General features: G+C 34.5%; 1 protein-coding gene across 2 annotated transcripts in view; it reads right to left on the minus strand.

Moving 5' to 3' along the window:
* The window catches only part of NPEPPS (aminopeptidase puromycin sensitive), a 72,064-nt gene that overhangs the window by 46,933 nt on the left and 7,599 nt on the right, over positions 1 to 17,532 (minus strand). For both annotated transcript variants that reach the window (XM_081027896.1, XM_081027895.1), the window contains exon 2: positions 16,056 to 16,140. In XM_081027896.1, the coding sequence (XP_080884022.1) occupies positions 16,056 to 16,140 (85 nt within the window). The remainder of the gene's footprint in view (positions 1 to 16,055; positions 16,141 to 17,532) is intronic.

Raw genomic sequence — 17,532 nt, forward strand, 5'->3', positions numbered from 1 at the left:
TAAACTTAGAAATCCCAACAAGCTTGGAAATTAGAAATTTAAAGTTTTATCTTAATGTTAACGTTATATAAACTCTTCCTTTTTGAAAAATGTGTGTTCTGTTTGTCTCCATTATCTTTGCAATTGGTTTTAAGTTTCTTGTAGATAAATATTTCAGACATGTTTTTACACTTACCAAACTATCCCTTAAACATAAGTATTTAATAAAATTCCTTGAATGACTACAGAAATGACCACTTAGCAAAAAAAAAAAAAAAAATGGTTGGAGGGATAGGTTTAAATAAATAATAAACTTCCAATAATATATATAAAGTGAGCTAATTTATCTGAAAAGTGAGTTGAGAGGCAGAATCTGGGAGACAGAGGTGACTTTTTCCACAATAGTACTTGAAGGTCCATAACAATCAAAGGTACTTGCTTCTAGTATAATTATGATGTTTACATAAATAATTACTTATGTATACATCAACAGGACTTAAATAAACCAAAATGTTAAATGTTTATAAAGCAGCCACTTGTTGGTCTGCAACCAGTACTTAGATGGAAGAGTATATATACCTTTAAAGTAAAGTTACATTAAAATGGGAAATAGGAAAATATGGAGAGAGAAAAACAATCTATTCTCCAAAACTGTGGCTGTATTGTTTACTATTGTCAAAGCATCTCAAGACAGAATCTATAACAAAAGGTACAATTCTAACAAGAAACTGATAATGACTTCTACAATAAAGTAAAATAGTCTCTTCATGTGTGGTTGACACTATTCCAGAAATCTAAACTACTGGCAAGTTTGCTTATAACTAGCATAGATCAACTATTAATATATCTGAACTAAAAGGATGAGAAAGTTTTTGTTTTCTGTTTGAAATGGTCTCACTTTCATCATTCCAAGGGAGAGAAGGCAGAGAAGTAGATGACTCATACTCAATATTAAGTTAGTATAAATCCTATTAAGGATTATTTTTAGGCAAGTTCTAATATTTCTGGAATAAGTCCCAAGATTATGCAGTGACCAAACGGTCACAGAATGTTAATTAGGAATTCTAATCTGTAGACCTGTAATACCACATACTAAATCAAGTGCAGAAATACTAAATAGAATATAAAATCTAGCCAGATACCACAAAAGAGAATTCAAACTCAAAATGCAAAATCAAAATATCTTTTCAGTAAGCTGAGGTAGAAAGCTAACTTAAAATTCACTCAATTGACAGATTTGACTAGTATGGCAAAAGATATCATAACAAAGTTAAAAAACAAAAGACAGACCTGATAAAACATTTGCAATATATAAAACAAAGGGTTTATCTACAATATATAAAATGTACCTTCAAAGCAATACAAAAATGAGCAAAAAAATTACAGATGTATAATTGTTATAAAAATTAAAAGGGGGGCCGGCCCGGTGGCTCAGGCGGTTGGAGCTCCATGCTCCTAACTCTGAAGGCTGCCGGTTCGATTCCCACATGGGCCAGTGGGCTCTCAACCACAAGGTTGCCAGTTCGATTCCTCGAATCCCACAAGGGATGGTGGGCAGTGCCCCCTGCAACTACAGATTGAACATGGCATCTTGAGCTGAGCTGCCACTGAGCTCCCGGATGGCTCAGTTGGTTGGAGCGTGTCCTCTCAACCACAACGGTTTGACTCCTGCAAGGGATGGTGGGCTGTGCCCCCTGCAACTAGAAAGTGGCAACTGGACCTGGAGCTGAGCTGCGCCCTCCACAACTAAGACTGAAAGGACAACAACTTGAAGCTGAACGGCACCCTCCACAACTAAGATTGAAAGGACAACAACTTGACTTGGAAAAAAGTCCTGGAACAACACACTGTTCCCCAATAAAGTCCTGTTCCCCTCCCACCCCCCCAAAAAAAATAATTAAAAGGCCAGTTAAGTATATAAAAAGTACATTCAACCCTCTTAATAAAAGGCTCAAATAAAAACAATGTATTTCACTTCTCAGATTAGAAAATAGAAACATTGGCAATATCTAGTGTAATGCCAATATAGATTAATAACACCCAGTGTAATGGCAGGAAAGAAATGAACATTCTCACACTCTTGATGGGAATGTAAAATGATGAAACTTTTTAGGAGGGATATTTGATAATCTATACCTATCACAGATAATTTGATATCTATTTAAAATTTAACATACCCTTACTTTTGATGCAACTTATAGGTATACCAATCTCACTGGTGCACAAAGGATGTCCTTTGTACTAGTGTTTATAATAGCCAAAAAAGAGAGGGATAACCAAAATGTGCAACATTAAGAAATGGATTTGTAAAATGATACATCTACACAAAGCAACCCTAGGCCTTTGTGAGACAGATCTACATATATTGCCTTAAAAGATGTACACCACATTAAGTTATCAAAGCAAGTTATAAAATTATGTATATTATAATCTCACTTCTGTAATTAAAGAGAAAATAGCATGTATAAAGGAATTCATATATCAGAGTATTAACATGGTTACTTCTGGGAATGGAGGGATAAGTAATACAATAAAGGGAAGAAAAAGGAGGACTTTCACATCTTATATGTTATAGTTTTATTTTATTACAACCAGCATATATTTCTTTTATAATTTTAAAATATGAGCAAAACAATATATTAAATACCATGTGATGAAGATAACCATAGTTTTATAGTTATTCACATTTTAAAAATTATTCTTGTGAAGTGTTTACAAGAGTGTTTTAAACTTTAATAACAATCTTCAGATCATAACACTATTATCTTAATACTTGCTAATGATAATCTGTATCTGGATTAGGCCAGTAATCTTTGTCCTACAAATAGTTGGATGAAATATCTTCTGCTACAGATGTCACAATGAATTACATTTCACATTTTAAAATGACACATCTAGCCTTCTGCTTCTGGCTATGACAGCTTAGCTGGTATCAGAACAACTATAAAAACTGGGTAAAGAAAATGTTAAGTGTTTGGGAATCACACAAAGATCAGCTCTATATTCAGAGGTTCTTTATTCTCTTGTTGCATTTACTGACTTCTAAGCAGAACATTGAGGTTAATGAAGAAAGCAGACTCATAAAGTTTGCAGCAGTCTCACTGGGCTAGGGAGACAAAACAATGGAATTCAGGACTACCAAAGTAGCCAGGATTTAAAGGCCAAGATCCCAGAAAAATGAAATAACAGATAAAGTCTGACATTTTTCATTCAATTTTCCCTCAAGACATTTGCTGACTCCTACATTTAAGCAGTTTTATAATGGTAGAGAACTAAAAACTGGATTTCAGGGTCCAAAAGGAATGAAAAACCTTAGTAAAGATCATTGACAGGACTACAAACCAGTAATAAGAGCAAACTGAAGGGGGGAAAAAAAACCACACAGATTCAACTGGATCAAGATGGTCTCACTTTGTGAAACACTAAAAGTTTTTAACTTAAAACCCAGAACAAGACAGGATGCTTGCTTTTGCCACTTCTATTCAACAGTGTACTAGAGGTTCTAGCCAGAGTGATTACGCAAGAAAAAGAAATAAAAGGCAACCAAACTGGAAATGAAGAAGTAATTATCTTTGTTCACAGACAAAATGATCTTATATGTAGACAACCCTAACGTTTACACACACACACACACAAAAAAAACAAGAACAACAACAACAAAAACACCCAAAACCCTGTTAGAACTAATAAATTCAGCGAGTTGTAGGATACAAAAATCAACAGACAAAAATCAGTTGCATTACTAAGATTGAACATGGCACCTTGAGCTGAGCTGCCTCCAGGATGGCTCAGTTGGTTGGAGCGCATCCTCTCAACCACAAGGTTGCCAGTTCAACTCCTCAACTCCCGCAAGGGATGGTGGGCAGCGCCCCCTGCAACTAAGATTGAACACGGCACCTTGAGCTGAGTGCTACTGAGCTCCTGGATGGCTCAGTTGGTTGGAGTGTATCCTCTCAACCACAAGGTTGCCGCTTCGACTCCCGCAAGGGATGGTGGGCTGTGCCCCCTGCAACTAGCAACTGGCAACTGGACCTGGAGCTGAGCTGCGCCCTCCACAACTAAGAATGAAAGGACAACAACTTGACTTAGAAAAAGGCCTGGAAGTACACACTGTTCCCCAATTAAGTCCTGTTCCCCTTCCCCAATAAAATCTTAGAGAAAAAATCAGTTGCATTTCTATACACTAACAAACAATCTCAAAAGGAAATTAACAAAGCCATTCCATTTATAATAACATATGTATACACATATATACATATATATACATAATATTTAAAAACAAATTTAACCAAGGAGGTGAAAGACCTATACACTGAAAATTGTAAAACGTTGCTGAAAGAAGTTAAAGAAGATATAAATAAATGGAAAGACATTCTTTATTCATGGATTACAAGATTTAATATTGTTAAGATGTCCATAATATCCAAAGCAATCTATAGATTCTATCCCTCTTAAAAACCCAATAGTGTTTTGTGCAGAAATTTAAAAAAACATCCAAAAATTCATATGGAATCTCAAAGGACTCCAAAGAGCCAAAACAATCTTGAGAAAAAGAACGAAATTCAGTTTTCACATTTCCTGATTACACAGCTGCAGTAATCAAAAAATGTGTGGTACGGGCGTAAAGACAGAGACATACAGATCAATGGAATAGAATGGAGCGCTCCAAAATAAACTCTTGCATATGTGGTCAGATGGTTTTCAACAAGGGTGCTAAGACCATTCAATGAGGAAAATAGTGCTGAGAGAACTGGATATACACGTGCAAAAGAATGAAGATGGACTCTTTATACCATACATAAAATTTAACTCAAAATGGATAGAAGACCTAAACATAAAAGTTAAAATTATAACACTCTAGAAGAAAACACATAAGATAATATTAATGTCCTTGAATTTTGCAACAACTTCTTAAGTAGGTCACAAAACAAACATGAACTATAAAAGAAAATTCAATAAACTGGAATTCATTAAAATTAAAAACTTATGCTCTTCAAAAACCACTGTAACAAAAATGAAAAGGCAAGCCAAAGACTGGGAGAGAGTATCTGAAAAACATGTCCAAAGGCTTGTATCTGGAATTTATAAAGAACTCTTAAAATTCAGTAAGAAGATGATAATCCCCCACCTCCAAATGGCGAAGGTCTGAATAGATATTTCACCTTGGGAGATAAATGGACAGCAAATAAGGACATGAAAAGATGTCCAACATTGTTAGCATTTAGGACATCTTTTCCTAAAAATAAACTAAAACCGTAACAATATACCACTACACAACCACTTGAACAGTTAAAATTAAAAAGATAGAATATAACAAGTGTTAGCAAGGATATGGAGCAACTGGAACCATCACACACAGTTGATGGGAATATAAAATGGTATAACCACTTTGGAAAATTGGCACTTTCTTTAAAAATTCTCCGCTTCCCATATGATGCGGGTATTTACTCAAAAGAAATGAAAGCATATGTCCACAAAAAGGTACAGATGTTAAAAAACGTAACCTTTTATATTGGAAATAAAAATAAAATCATTGGATTTCTGGTATTTAGTCTTCCATGTAAGGAGCTTAGAAGTTGCCACTCTATCCTAACAAGTAAAAAGCTGAAAAAATTGAAAAATCAACAACTCTCCTTAGATCATCAGAGAAATGAGGTCACAGAGGCAAACTGCTGTGAAAAAAATTGGAGACAGTCAGACACAAAGCATCACAACTTACCAGGGCAGAAACCACCTCTGGCAACCAGTGCTGGGGTAGGAACACCTGAACTATAATTGACAAACTGCTGGAAGCTCAGTGTGGACAAGCCTGAGAGTTAAAAATTCCGGAGGACCCAGTCCCAGAGGGACTTGTATGCTTTTATTTTACCTCCAGAAGTTCTACCAGGCCCTAACAGTGACTATGAGACAACTCCCCTCATGCTTCTCAGACAAACAAAAATTGAGAGAATTTCTTACCAGTAAACATGCTCTGCTAAAAATGTTAAAAGTTCTTTAGAGAGAAGAAAAATGATACAGGTCAGACACTCAGGTTTACATAAAGAAAGGAAGAGCAGCAGAGAATGAAAAGAAATGAAGATAAAATAAAAAAGTTTATTTTTCCTATTCTTAATTGATCTAATAGATAATAGTTTGTTCAAAACATTAATAGCAACATTGTATTTGATTAAGTTGGCTTGTGTGCGTTTGTGTGTGTGTGTGCACACGCAAGCGTAAGTGAAATGAATGACAACAATGATACAAGGGATAGGAGGGTGGAATTAGGAATATTCTGCTGTAATAAGGCACTCACACTACCTATGAAACAGGATAGTGTTATTTGAAAGTGGACTTGGATTAGTTGTAAATGTATATTGCAAACTCAAGGGCAACCACTAAAAAAAACTTTAAAAAAGAAGTATAATTGACATGCTAAGAAAAGAGAGAAAGTGGCATCATATAAAATGTTCAATTAAAATCCAAAAGGCAGAAAAAGTGTGAAAGACAAAAACAGGAACAAAAAACAAGGGCAGCACGTAGAAAAGAGCAACAAATATGGTAGATATGAATAATCCAGCAATATCAATAATCACATGAAACATCAATGGTCTAAATTCACCAATGAAAAGGTAGAAGTTATCAGAATAGTTCAGAAAACAAAACCCAACTACATGTTGTATTTAAAAAATCCACTTTAAATATAAATATCAAGACACATATATATTAAAAGGGATGGAAAAAGATATACTATGCTAACAGTAATCAAAAGAAAGTGGGAGTAGCTATATTAATTTCATACAGAGCAGACTTCAAAGCAAGGAAAATTAAGAAAGGCATTACATAATGATAAAGGAGTCAATACTCCAAGAAGACATAACAATCCTTAATGTGTATGTGTCTAACAGCAGAGTGTCAAAAAAACATGAGGCAAGATCTACAAAATAATGAGAAAGGTGAATCTACCATTATAGTTGGAGACTTTAACACCCTTCTAGCAGAAATGGACAGATCCAACTGCAGAAAATCAGTAAGGATACACTGAACTCAAAAGTATCATCAATCAACTGAATATAATTTACATTCAATATAATTTACATACAATATAATTTACACTATTTCATCAAACAACAACTGATTACATGTTCTACTCAAGCTCACATGGAACATTCACCAAGACAAACCCCATTCTGGGTCATAAAACACACCTTAATTAATTTAAAAGAATAGAAATCATTGGAGGGAGGGGGGTTCAGTGTGAGGGATATAAATGATGGACGTCTAAGTATTACCTTGTCTTGTACACCTGAAACTAATAAATTAAAATTAGAAAAAAAAGAATAGAAATCATAAACGCCTGCTCTCAGACCACAGTAGAATTAAACTAGAAATCAATAATAGAAAAATAGCTAGAAAAATCCCAAAATACTTGGAGATTAAACAACACACTTCTATATAACACATGGGTCAAAGAAGAAATCTCAAAATGAATTTTAAAATATTTTGAACTAAACAAAAATGAAAATACAACTTATCAAAATGTGTAGGATGCAGTGAAAGCAGTGCTTGGATGGAAATTTATAATACTGAAACCATATGTTAGAAAAGAAGAAAGATCTAAAGTCAATCACCTAAGCTTGCGTCTTGGGAAATTAGAGAAAGAAGAGCAAATTAAATCCAAAGTAACCAGAAGAGAAGAAATAAAAATCAGAGCAGAAATCAATGAAATTGAAAACAGGAAATCAGTAGAGAAAAATCAACAAAACCAAAAGCTGGTTCTTTGAAAAGATTAACAAAATCAGTAAGCCTCTAGCCAGACTAACTAAGAAAAAAAGAGATGAAACAAATTACTAAAATCAGAATTGAAAGAAGAGATATCGCTACAGATCCACGGACATTAAAAGCGTAATAAAGGAATAAATATTATGACCAACTCTATACCCACAAATTTAATCACCTAGATGAAAAGAACCAATTCCTTGAAACACACAATCTGCCAAAACTTACACAATAAAGTCTGAATAGGCGTATAACTATTAAAGAAATTGAATCAACAATTAATAATCTTCCAAAACAGAAAGCACCAGGCCCAGGTAGGTTCAATCATGAATTCTACCAAACATTTAAGGAAGAAATTATACCCATTCTTTGCAATCTCTTCCAGAGGATAGAAGTAGAAGGAATATCTCCTAACTTATTCTATGAGGTCAGCATTATCCTAATATCCTAATATCAAATCAAAGTCATATTATATGGAAATCATATTATCCATATTATATGGAAACCTAATATCAAAATCATATTATAAAGAAACTAAAGGCCAATATCTCTTATGAATATAGATAAAAAATCCTCAAAAAATTATTAGCAAATTGAATCCAACAATGTATAGAAAGAATACTATGACCAAGTAGGATTTATCCCAGTACACAAGGCTCTTTAAACTTTAAAAAAATCAATTAATGTACTCCATCACATCAACAGGCTATTAAAGAAAAATCACACAATCCTATCAACAGATGCAGAAAAAGCACCTGACAAAATCCAACAACCATTCATGATAAAAACTCTTAGCAAACTAGGAATAAAGATGAACTTCTTCAACTTGATAAAGAACATCTATAAAAACTCTACAGCTAACATCATGCTTAATGGCAAGAAACTTTGAGCTTTCCAGCTAAGATGAGGAACAAGGCAAAGATGTCCCCTCTCATCACTGCCTTTCAATGTCATACTGGAAGTCCTAGGTAATGCAATAAGACAAGAAAAGGAAATAAGTTATACTTATTGGGAAGGCAGAAATAAAACTGTCTGTTCACAAACAACATGGTCACATAGAAATTCAAAAGAATTGACAAAAAAGTCCTGGAACTAATAAGCAATTATAGCAAGGTTGCAGGATACAAGGTTAATATACAAAAGTAAATCACTTCCTATATACTAGCAATGAATAAGTGGTATTTGAAATTAAACACACATTATTATTTACATTATCACCTCCCAAAATGAAATACTTAGGTATAAATCTAACAAAATATATACGAGATCCAAATCAGAAAAACTACAAAACTCTGATGAAAGACATCAAAGAACCAAATTGAGAGATAATCCATGTTCATGGATAAGAAGACAATGCCAATCTCAATCAAAATCCCAGAAAGTTGTTTTGTGGATGAAAAACTGATTCTCAAGTTTATATGGAGAGGCAAACATTCCAGAATACCCAACTCAATATTTAAGAACAAAGTCAGAGGACTGACACTACCCAACTTCAAGACTTACTATGATGATACAGTAAATAAGACAAGTGTGGTATTGGAGAAATTACAGATAAATAGATCAAAGGAACAGAATAGAGAGTTTAGAAATAGACCCACACAAATACAGTCAACTGATTTTTCACAAAGGAGCAAAAGCAATACAATGGAACTAGCTATTCAACACATGGTGCTGAAAGAACTGGATGTAAACATGCAAAGAAAATTAATCTGGATGCAGACCTTATACCTTTACAAAAATTAACTCAAAATGGATTAGACCTAAATGCAAAATACAAAACTATAAAACTCCTAGAAGATAACACAGGAAAAAAACTAGTTGACCTTGGAAATTGTGATGACTTTTTATTCATTTATTTATTTATTTATTTATTTATTTATTTTTAACCAGAATTTTTAAATCTTTATTTAAGGGGGAATAATATTCTAAATATTTTGGCACTAACATTTTCTAAAATATGAATAAAGGATTTTCTCTATAATGCAAACTATTACAAAGGCAGATTAAGAATTGTCATTATGTGGTGACTTTTTAGTTATAACACCATAGGCATGATTCACGAAAAAAAAAAAAGATAATCTGGACTTCATTAAAATTAAAAACTTCTGCTCTGAGAAAGATGATGTCAAGAGAATGAGAAGATGGTCCGGCCCGGTGGCTCAGGTGGTTAGAGCTCCATGTTCCTAACTCCAAAGGCTGCTGGTTCGATTCCCACATGGGCCAGTGGGCTCTCAACCACAAGGTTGCTGGTTAAATTCCTCGAGTCCCGCAAGGGATGGTGGGCTGCGCCCCCTGCAACTAGCAACGGCAACTGGACCTGGAGCTGAGCTGCACCCTCCACAACTAAGACTGAAAGGACAACTTGAAGCTGAACGGCACCCTCCACAACTAAGATTAAAAGGACAACAACTTGGGGAAAAAAATGTCCTGCAAGTACACACTGTTCCCCAATAAAGTCCTGTTCTCCTAAAAAAAAGACACATCTGATTAAGGACTATAATCCATAATGTACAAAGAATTCTTAAAACTCAACAATAAGAAAAATAATAACCCGGGCCGGCCCGGTGGCTCAGGAGGTTAGAGCTCCATGCTCCTAACTCCGAAGGCTGCCGGTTCGATTCCCACATGGGCCAGTGGGCTTTCAACCACAAGGTTGCCAGTTCAACTCCTCGAGTCCCACAAGGGATGGTGGGCTCTGCCCCCTGCAACTAAGTTTGAACACGGCACCTTGAGCTGAGCTGCCACTGAGCTCCCAGATGGCTCAGTTGGTTGGAGCGCGGGCTCTCAACCACAAGGTTGCCAGTTCGACTCCCACAAGGGATAGTGGGAACTAGCAACGGTAACTGGACTGGGATATAAGGAGCTGAACAGCACCCTCCACAACTGAGATTGAAAGACAACAACTTGATTTGGGAAAAATAAAAAAAGTCCTGGAAGTACACACTCTTCCCCAATAAAGTCCTGTTCCCCTTCCCCAACAAAAAAATCTAAAAAAAAAAAACAAAAAAAAAAAAAAAAGAAAAATAATAACCCAATTAATATTGTGCAAAAGGCTTGAACAGACACCTCACCAAAGAAGATATGCAGATGGCAAGAACACATCTGACAAGATTTGTCAACATCATGTCACTAGGAGTCTGCAAATTAAAACAATAATGACATACCACTACACACCGGTTAGAATGGCCAAAATCTAAAACACAGACAACAAGAAATGCTGGGAAGCATGTGGAGCAACAGAAACTCTCATTCATTGCTGGTGGGAATGCAAAATGGCACAACAACTTTAGAAGATAGTTTAGCAGTTTCTTACAAAACAAAAAACACTCTTATCATAAGATCCATGAACCGCACTCTGTGGTATTTACCCAAAGGAGCTGAAAATTTATATCCTCACAAAAACCTGGACATGGATATTTATATCACCTTTATTCATAACTGCCAAAATTTGGAAGCAACAAAGAAGTCCCTCAGTAGGCAAATGGATAAATAAACTAGTACATACAGACAACGGAATATTATCCAGAGCTAAAAAGAAATAGCTATCAAGCAAAGACAAGACAGAGAAGAAACTTAAATGCGTATTACTAAGTGAAAGAAGTCAATCTGAAAAGGCAACATACTGTATGACTCCAACTATATGACATTCTGGAAAAGACAAAACTATGAAGATAGTAAAAAGATTAGTGGTTGCCAGGGGTTGGGGAGGAGCACAGAGGATTTTTAGGGTAGTAAAACAATTCTACATGATACTATAATGGTGGATACATGTCATTATACATTTGTCAAAGCCCATAGGATTTATAATACCAAGAGTGAGCCCTATTGTAAACTATGGACTTCGGATGATAATGAGGTATCAATGGAGGTTCACCGACCGTTAACAAATGTACCACTATGGTTTGGAATGACCACAGAGGAGGCAGTGCCTGGGTGGGGACGGAGGAGATACAGGAAACCTCTCCACTTTCTACTGAATTTTGCTGTGAACTTAAAACTGCTCTAAAAAGAACTGGGAAGATATTTGGTTCCTCAGCGTAGCCTGGAATAGTGGTTAGCTTGTGCACTAATTTACCCATTCTTCAGAATGGTAATAGCACATAACAGACTTTATGTTCAAAATTCCCAAAACTCAATATACTTGGGAACAGTCAATAAACCAGAAATAAAAACATGACCTCAGACATAAGTCCATTTCAGTGCTTGAAAAACTCTTAAAGCTACCTAAAAAAGAGCTATTGTGCTATATTCTGAATCTTTTAAATGTACACACAACAAACTAAAACAATTTGCTTAATATATTTAATATGGCATTTTATACATTATATAAGTTTCAATATAGAACCTAGAAGAATCTCATAGGGTTTTTCCTCTTTTTAATGAGACAGCTATGCTCAAGTCTTATCTTCATGCCCAAGGAATAAAGAATACATATAACACATCACAGTTCTCAGGAATCCCTCTTCAGAGGTTGCAAATTCAACAGAACTCAATACAGCCCACAAATATGTTCTGTTTGACCAGAAAAGTTTTTTTTTTTTTTAATTTTAATATATTTATGTGAGACTTGTACTCTCTGGTTCAGCCTCTGTCCTAACATTTCTATTTTCCTATATTCAGCCCAATTCATTCATGTTTGTTATTTGCTTAACCCTAACAGTAATTTTGATTTGAGGCCCCTATTATATTTTTATAACTAAAGTTATACTCAGTATAAATAAACTCAGTATAACTAAAGTTACACTCAGGTTCAAAATTTCTTTATGAAATTCTATATCACATTTCAATACATTTGTATTAGAAATGGATGATTTTCCCTTCTGTTTCAATCTTCCTGATTTGAGGGCTAGAATTTAATTAGTTGCGTATTTTCAAAATGAGGATATAAGCAATTCTCTTACAAAGAGATGGTGGTTTATCAATACTATTGCTAATCCACACATAATTGTATGTCAGACTATATACTATTAATAATTGGATAAAGATTTATGTTCAAGTGTAAGAAACTATTCCTTTTTATACTTTTTAATTAAAAAACTATTCTGAAAAAACGGAGGAGGGGGATGGTAAAAAAAAGAAAAAAGAAAAAACTTCCTTTTTTCAAGTTAATAGTTTTGCTTGAAATTATTAACGTTTGGCAGTATTTCTGACTAAGATGTTTTATTCTTTCATTAAACACACGTGTACATATGCATACACTGAAAAAAACAATCTTACTTCAAGAATAAATATGTTAAAATTGACATGCCTTATTTGGATAAACCAAAGTGATGCTGGTGGATCTGATACTTTACATTAGAACTTTGTATGAAATATGATGTCACTGAGGGAAAAACTTTTTCTTACACAGCTAATTCTACATATACCTGACAGAGTATACTAAGGGAAAAGTTGGTACAAAACTTGTAAGTGATCATTGTCTATGTGGTTATGCCCAAGCCATCTATTAATGATAAATTAAAAGACTCTTTACCTGCCAGGACCTGAGTTCAGGCACTCAAAAGTGTCGTATTTCTCTTGCAGAAGCTGATGACAATACTAATGCCTGCACTATGTAGGGAGGTGCACTCCTTGCACTGGCTTAAGTGCTAGTGATTTCACCAACCCTTGAAATGCAGAACAGTAAAAAAACAGTTTTCAGCCGTTTTTCTTACTGATTTCTCATTTTCAATATATTACAAAGATCTCAAATAGGTTTTAAAATAAATTATTTCCGTTTAACAGACAGTGCCTTAGTTTGAAGAGACACATGCCAATAGGTCTTTTGGAGTTACTGCACATTATCACAAGATGGCCTTTTTCATCAATTAAAAACTTACATAGAGAAGCAACAATTTCACGCCTTCAAATAACTTTCTGATTTTACCTAAAACCACCAAGATTTGGTGGCTACAGATATATAAATAGGTACTGCAGAAGGTAATCATCAGTATTAATAGGTACTACACGAGATTAGCTGGGTTAATAAAACGTCTCTCTCCTACTGACTCATTTGTTCCCCTGCCATCAGCATACAGCCTTGGAAGGAGCTGGCAGTCAGATTCACAACCACTAGTTTCTAAAGAAACAACATGTTATACTCTTCCATAAGGTAAAAAAATCAAGAAATGCTACTATGTCCAAGGGCAAAATTAAGATATACACATACATCTGGAAAGCCAAATCTATCTTTGTTTCTGACTGAAACCTTAAAATACCATATTAATAGCGCCCATTCTCTTGGACACTAAAATTAAATGGGTTTACATACAACTCCAAGTTTTTCCTGTTGCTGTAGGAGAAATGAGTTGAGAAATGTACCTTAGCTGGTTCTAAGAAAAACATTTTATGTCTCTAAAAATATTTAATGCTTTATCTGAATTCTCTCCAAATTCTCTTCACTTCCCCTAAGTTTTCATTTCTCTTCTGACCCTCTTAGTGAGAACTCTAACGCTGCTTCCTTGAGATTCGGGTTATTATGAGCTTGGCACCAGTCGGTTATACTTATTCAAAAAGTTTTCTGAATCCTTCTTTTTTGACAGTTTAGTAGAGAAAGATAAAAAAGAAATCTGAGCTGAAACCATGCCAGCTGGAGGGTTCACATTTCTTTTACTATCTCTACCTATCTATACTGGACACCATTTTAAAACCCTACATTGAATTTAAATGTGCTCTACCTACAATAAAGAGAGCTTGCTTGGCTAAGGTGCTTCCATTTTTCTTTAGTAAAAAAAAAATTAGATATCTCTTTCATTTACCAAACAATTTTTTTAAAGTTCGCATGCATTCAAAGTCCATTTGAGGGATCTGGTCATTTAATTTAAAATTTTACCAGTTTGGGGACCGGCCTCATAGCTCAGGTGGTTAGAGCTCCATGCTCCTAACTCCGAAGGCTGCCGGTTCGATTCCCACATGGGCCAGTGGGCTCTCAACCACAAGGTTGCCAGTTCAACTCCTCGAGTCCCATAAGGGATGGTGGGCAGCGCCCCCTGCAACTAAGATTGAACACGGCACCTTGAGCTGAGCTGCCACTGAGCTCCTGGATGGCTCAGTTGGTTGGAGCGCGTCCTCTCAACCACAAGGTTGCGGGGTCGACTCCTGCAAGGGATGGTGGGCTGTGCCCCCTGCAACTAGCAACGGCAACTGGACCTGGAGCTGAGCTGCGCCCTCCACAACTAAGACTGAAGGGACAACAACTTGACTTGGAAAAAAGTCCTGGAAGAACACACTGTTCCCCCATAAAGTCCTGTTCCCCTTCCCCAATCAAAACCCCCAAAAAAAACTGTACCAGTTTATCTCATTTACAACCAATTGAACATAAGTAGTTCTTGGCAATAATATGCACAACTGCTACTTACTTTGTTTTTTGTCTTTCTTTCTATGGACAAGATAATTTAAGAAAAAAATCATAGAATAAATATTGCCAGGCCTTAAAATGTTATTTGTATGTTTCTTTTCAGTATAATGTAAAGGAGAGGGAAACAGCAATACAAAACATAAATTTAAAGGTCAAATTTCTAACTTATTTTATATCAAATGAGAAGACTTTCTAAGAGGAAGTATTGTAATAGTAGAGACTAATCAATAAACCATGCTGACAAGGAATGTCAAGGTAAAGTCAAAAGCAAAAAGCAAGTCAGTTCCAGCATTATATATGTGAATACATGCCAAACTTGATAACTTTTGAAAATGCAGCTTATGTGGGAATAACAATTCAGGCGAAAACTGATTACTTAATTGAATCCTTATTGTAATTACAAGGTCTAAAATAGTTCTCATTTTAAAGATGTTTGTTGAGTTCCTACACATTCTATACCAGGTTTCTTTTTAATATAGTATATTCATTCTTCCCCTGTAACTAACTACATCATCTAGTTTCTATCCTTCATATTCGAACTCATAAAGCAAATATTGTTCTCCCAATTATGAGCAATTTATCATCTCAATTTTAATCTATAGTTCAAGAGGAAATAAAATCTTTAAGACAACCACATGTGAACTAAACCCCTTGATGAACCTTTTGTGTTCAAAGTCCTTACTTTTTAAAATAACTTTTCAGTTTTATACACATGGTATTATATTCATTTTACTCTTATGAAGACGTGATCTGTCTAGTGTCACAAAGTAAGTTAATGTTTAAAGTAGAGTTAAAATTGTGACATTTCCTTTATCTCAAGATTACATTACTCAAATATTTCCCATGAATATCTAAAGAATTTTCCTATTTCTAAATTAATAAACATGTACATCTTACCCTAAAAATGTACATATTACACACACACACAAATACATAATCACACACAAAACAGAGACAGCAAGTTAAAATGGAAAACAGCTCCTACCTTCATCTCCCTCTGGTACATATGACGCTGTAATAATGTCAATATCAGCACAGTTCATCACAATCTGATTGGTTGCCTGCCTCACCTAAGGGGAAAGAAAAGCCAGCAGTCAGAAATAGCCTACATTAATGATATGTACACCTTCATCTCAGCCTAATGTATGTTGCAGGCAATTTTTAAAAACCCAAACATCACTAAAACCTAAACTGAGTATTTATGCATCAATGGTAGAAATAAATGAGTTTTAAGTAATCCAAAGCAATTCACATTTTCAAATTATATTAAAAAAATACATATTTAAGTATTTCACAGAACTTAAACATCTCAGCCATGAACTAAAATAAAAGCAATTTTCCTACTTAAATCTTGATTTATAACCATTTTTTCTCATTTAGCAAAGTGTTTTACTCAAAAACCTCGCAGCACCATCTATTTTCAATTTATAACCACTTCATAATTAATTTTTATTTTCGAAAAAAATTTTTAATTAGGAAACATTTCTTATATGTCGCAATTAATTATGTGTTATAACCCATACATCATACCCATCATGAGACCCTTTATAAGGATAGAGGAAGAAAGCTGATATCATAAACTATGTCAAAACTTTATAAAACACTCTTTAAATTCTTTTTTCCCCAAAGAAACATTTTGGATGTAACAGATACTAATAACTAACCACCAAGATCACATAAAGGTTTTTTTCTTTTTTTTTTTTTTTTAATTTATTGGGGTGAATATTACATAAAGTTTTAGGACTTTGTCTTACTTGCTTCAAGTCCAAAAAACTAAAATATAGAAATAATAACAGCACTTTCCTTTCTTCCTCATTCCCTAGAGCTAACCACTATCCTAAGGCTAATGTATATCTTTCCTATGTAAATTTAGTACTTTTGCTACATGTATGAAGATCAGCAAACAATGTTTTTAATTTTATACAAATGGTATCAAATTGCATATAATCTTTTGCAGTCTGCTGTTTTCATTTAATACTGTTTCTGAGATGGGTAGATGCTGATAGATGTATACCTAATTCATTCATTTTAACTCCTGCATACTAGTATTCCATTCTATAAATAAACCAGTTATTTATCCATTTCCTTCCTGAAAGAAGACAGGTTATTTTCACTTTCTAGTTATTAATATTTAAAATAGTACTGTAATACATATTTTGGTCCTTGGTTTCTTGTGCACTCGTTTTCTTTACCAAGAATTGTCAAATTATACTCAAGAGTTGTATCAACTGACACTCGCATGAGCAAAGAATAAAGAAATCCACTTTCAGCATTCTCCAAAAAAATTAAAAACTGTTGACAATCTGATGGGTATTAAATGGTATTCCATTGTTGTTTAGATTAGAATTTCCCTCGCTGGTTACTAAGCACTATTTTTTTTTGCCACTAAGTTTTTCTCAGCAAATTGCTTGTTCATAACTCTTGCCCATTTTTCAGTTTGATTGTAATCTTATTTTTATATA

Source organism: Rhinolophus hipposideros (genome assembly GCF_964194185.1).
Source record: "Rhinolophus hipposideros genome assembly, chromosome: 20".
NCBI classification, from domain to species: Eukaryota; Metazoa; Chordata; class Mammalia; order Chiroptera; family Rhinolophidae; genus Rhinolophus; species Rhinolophus hipposideros.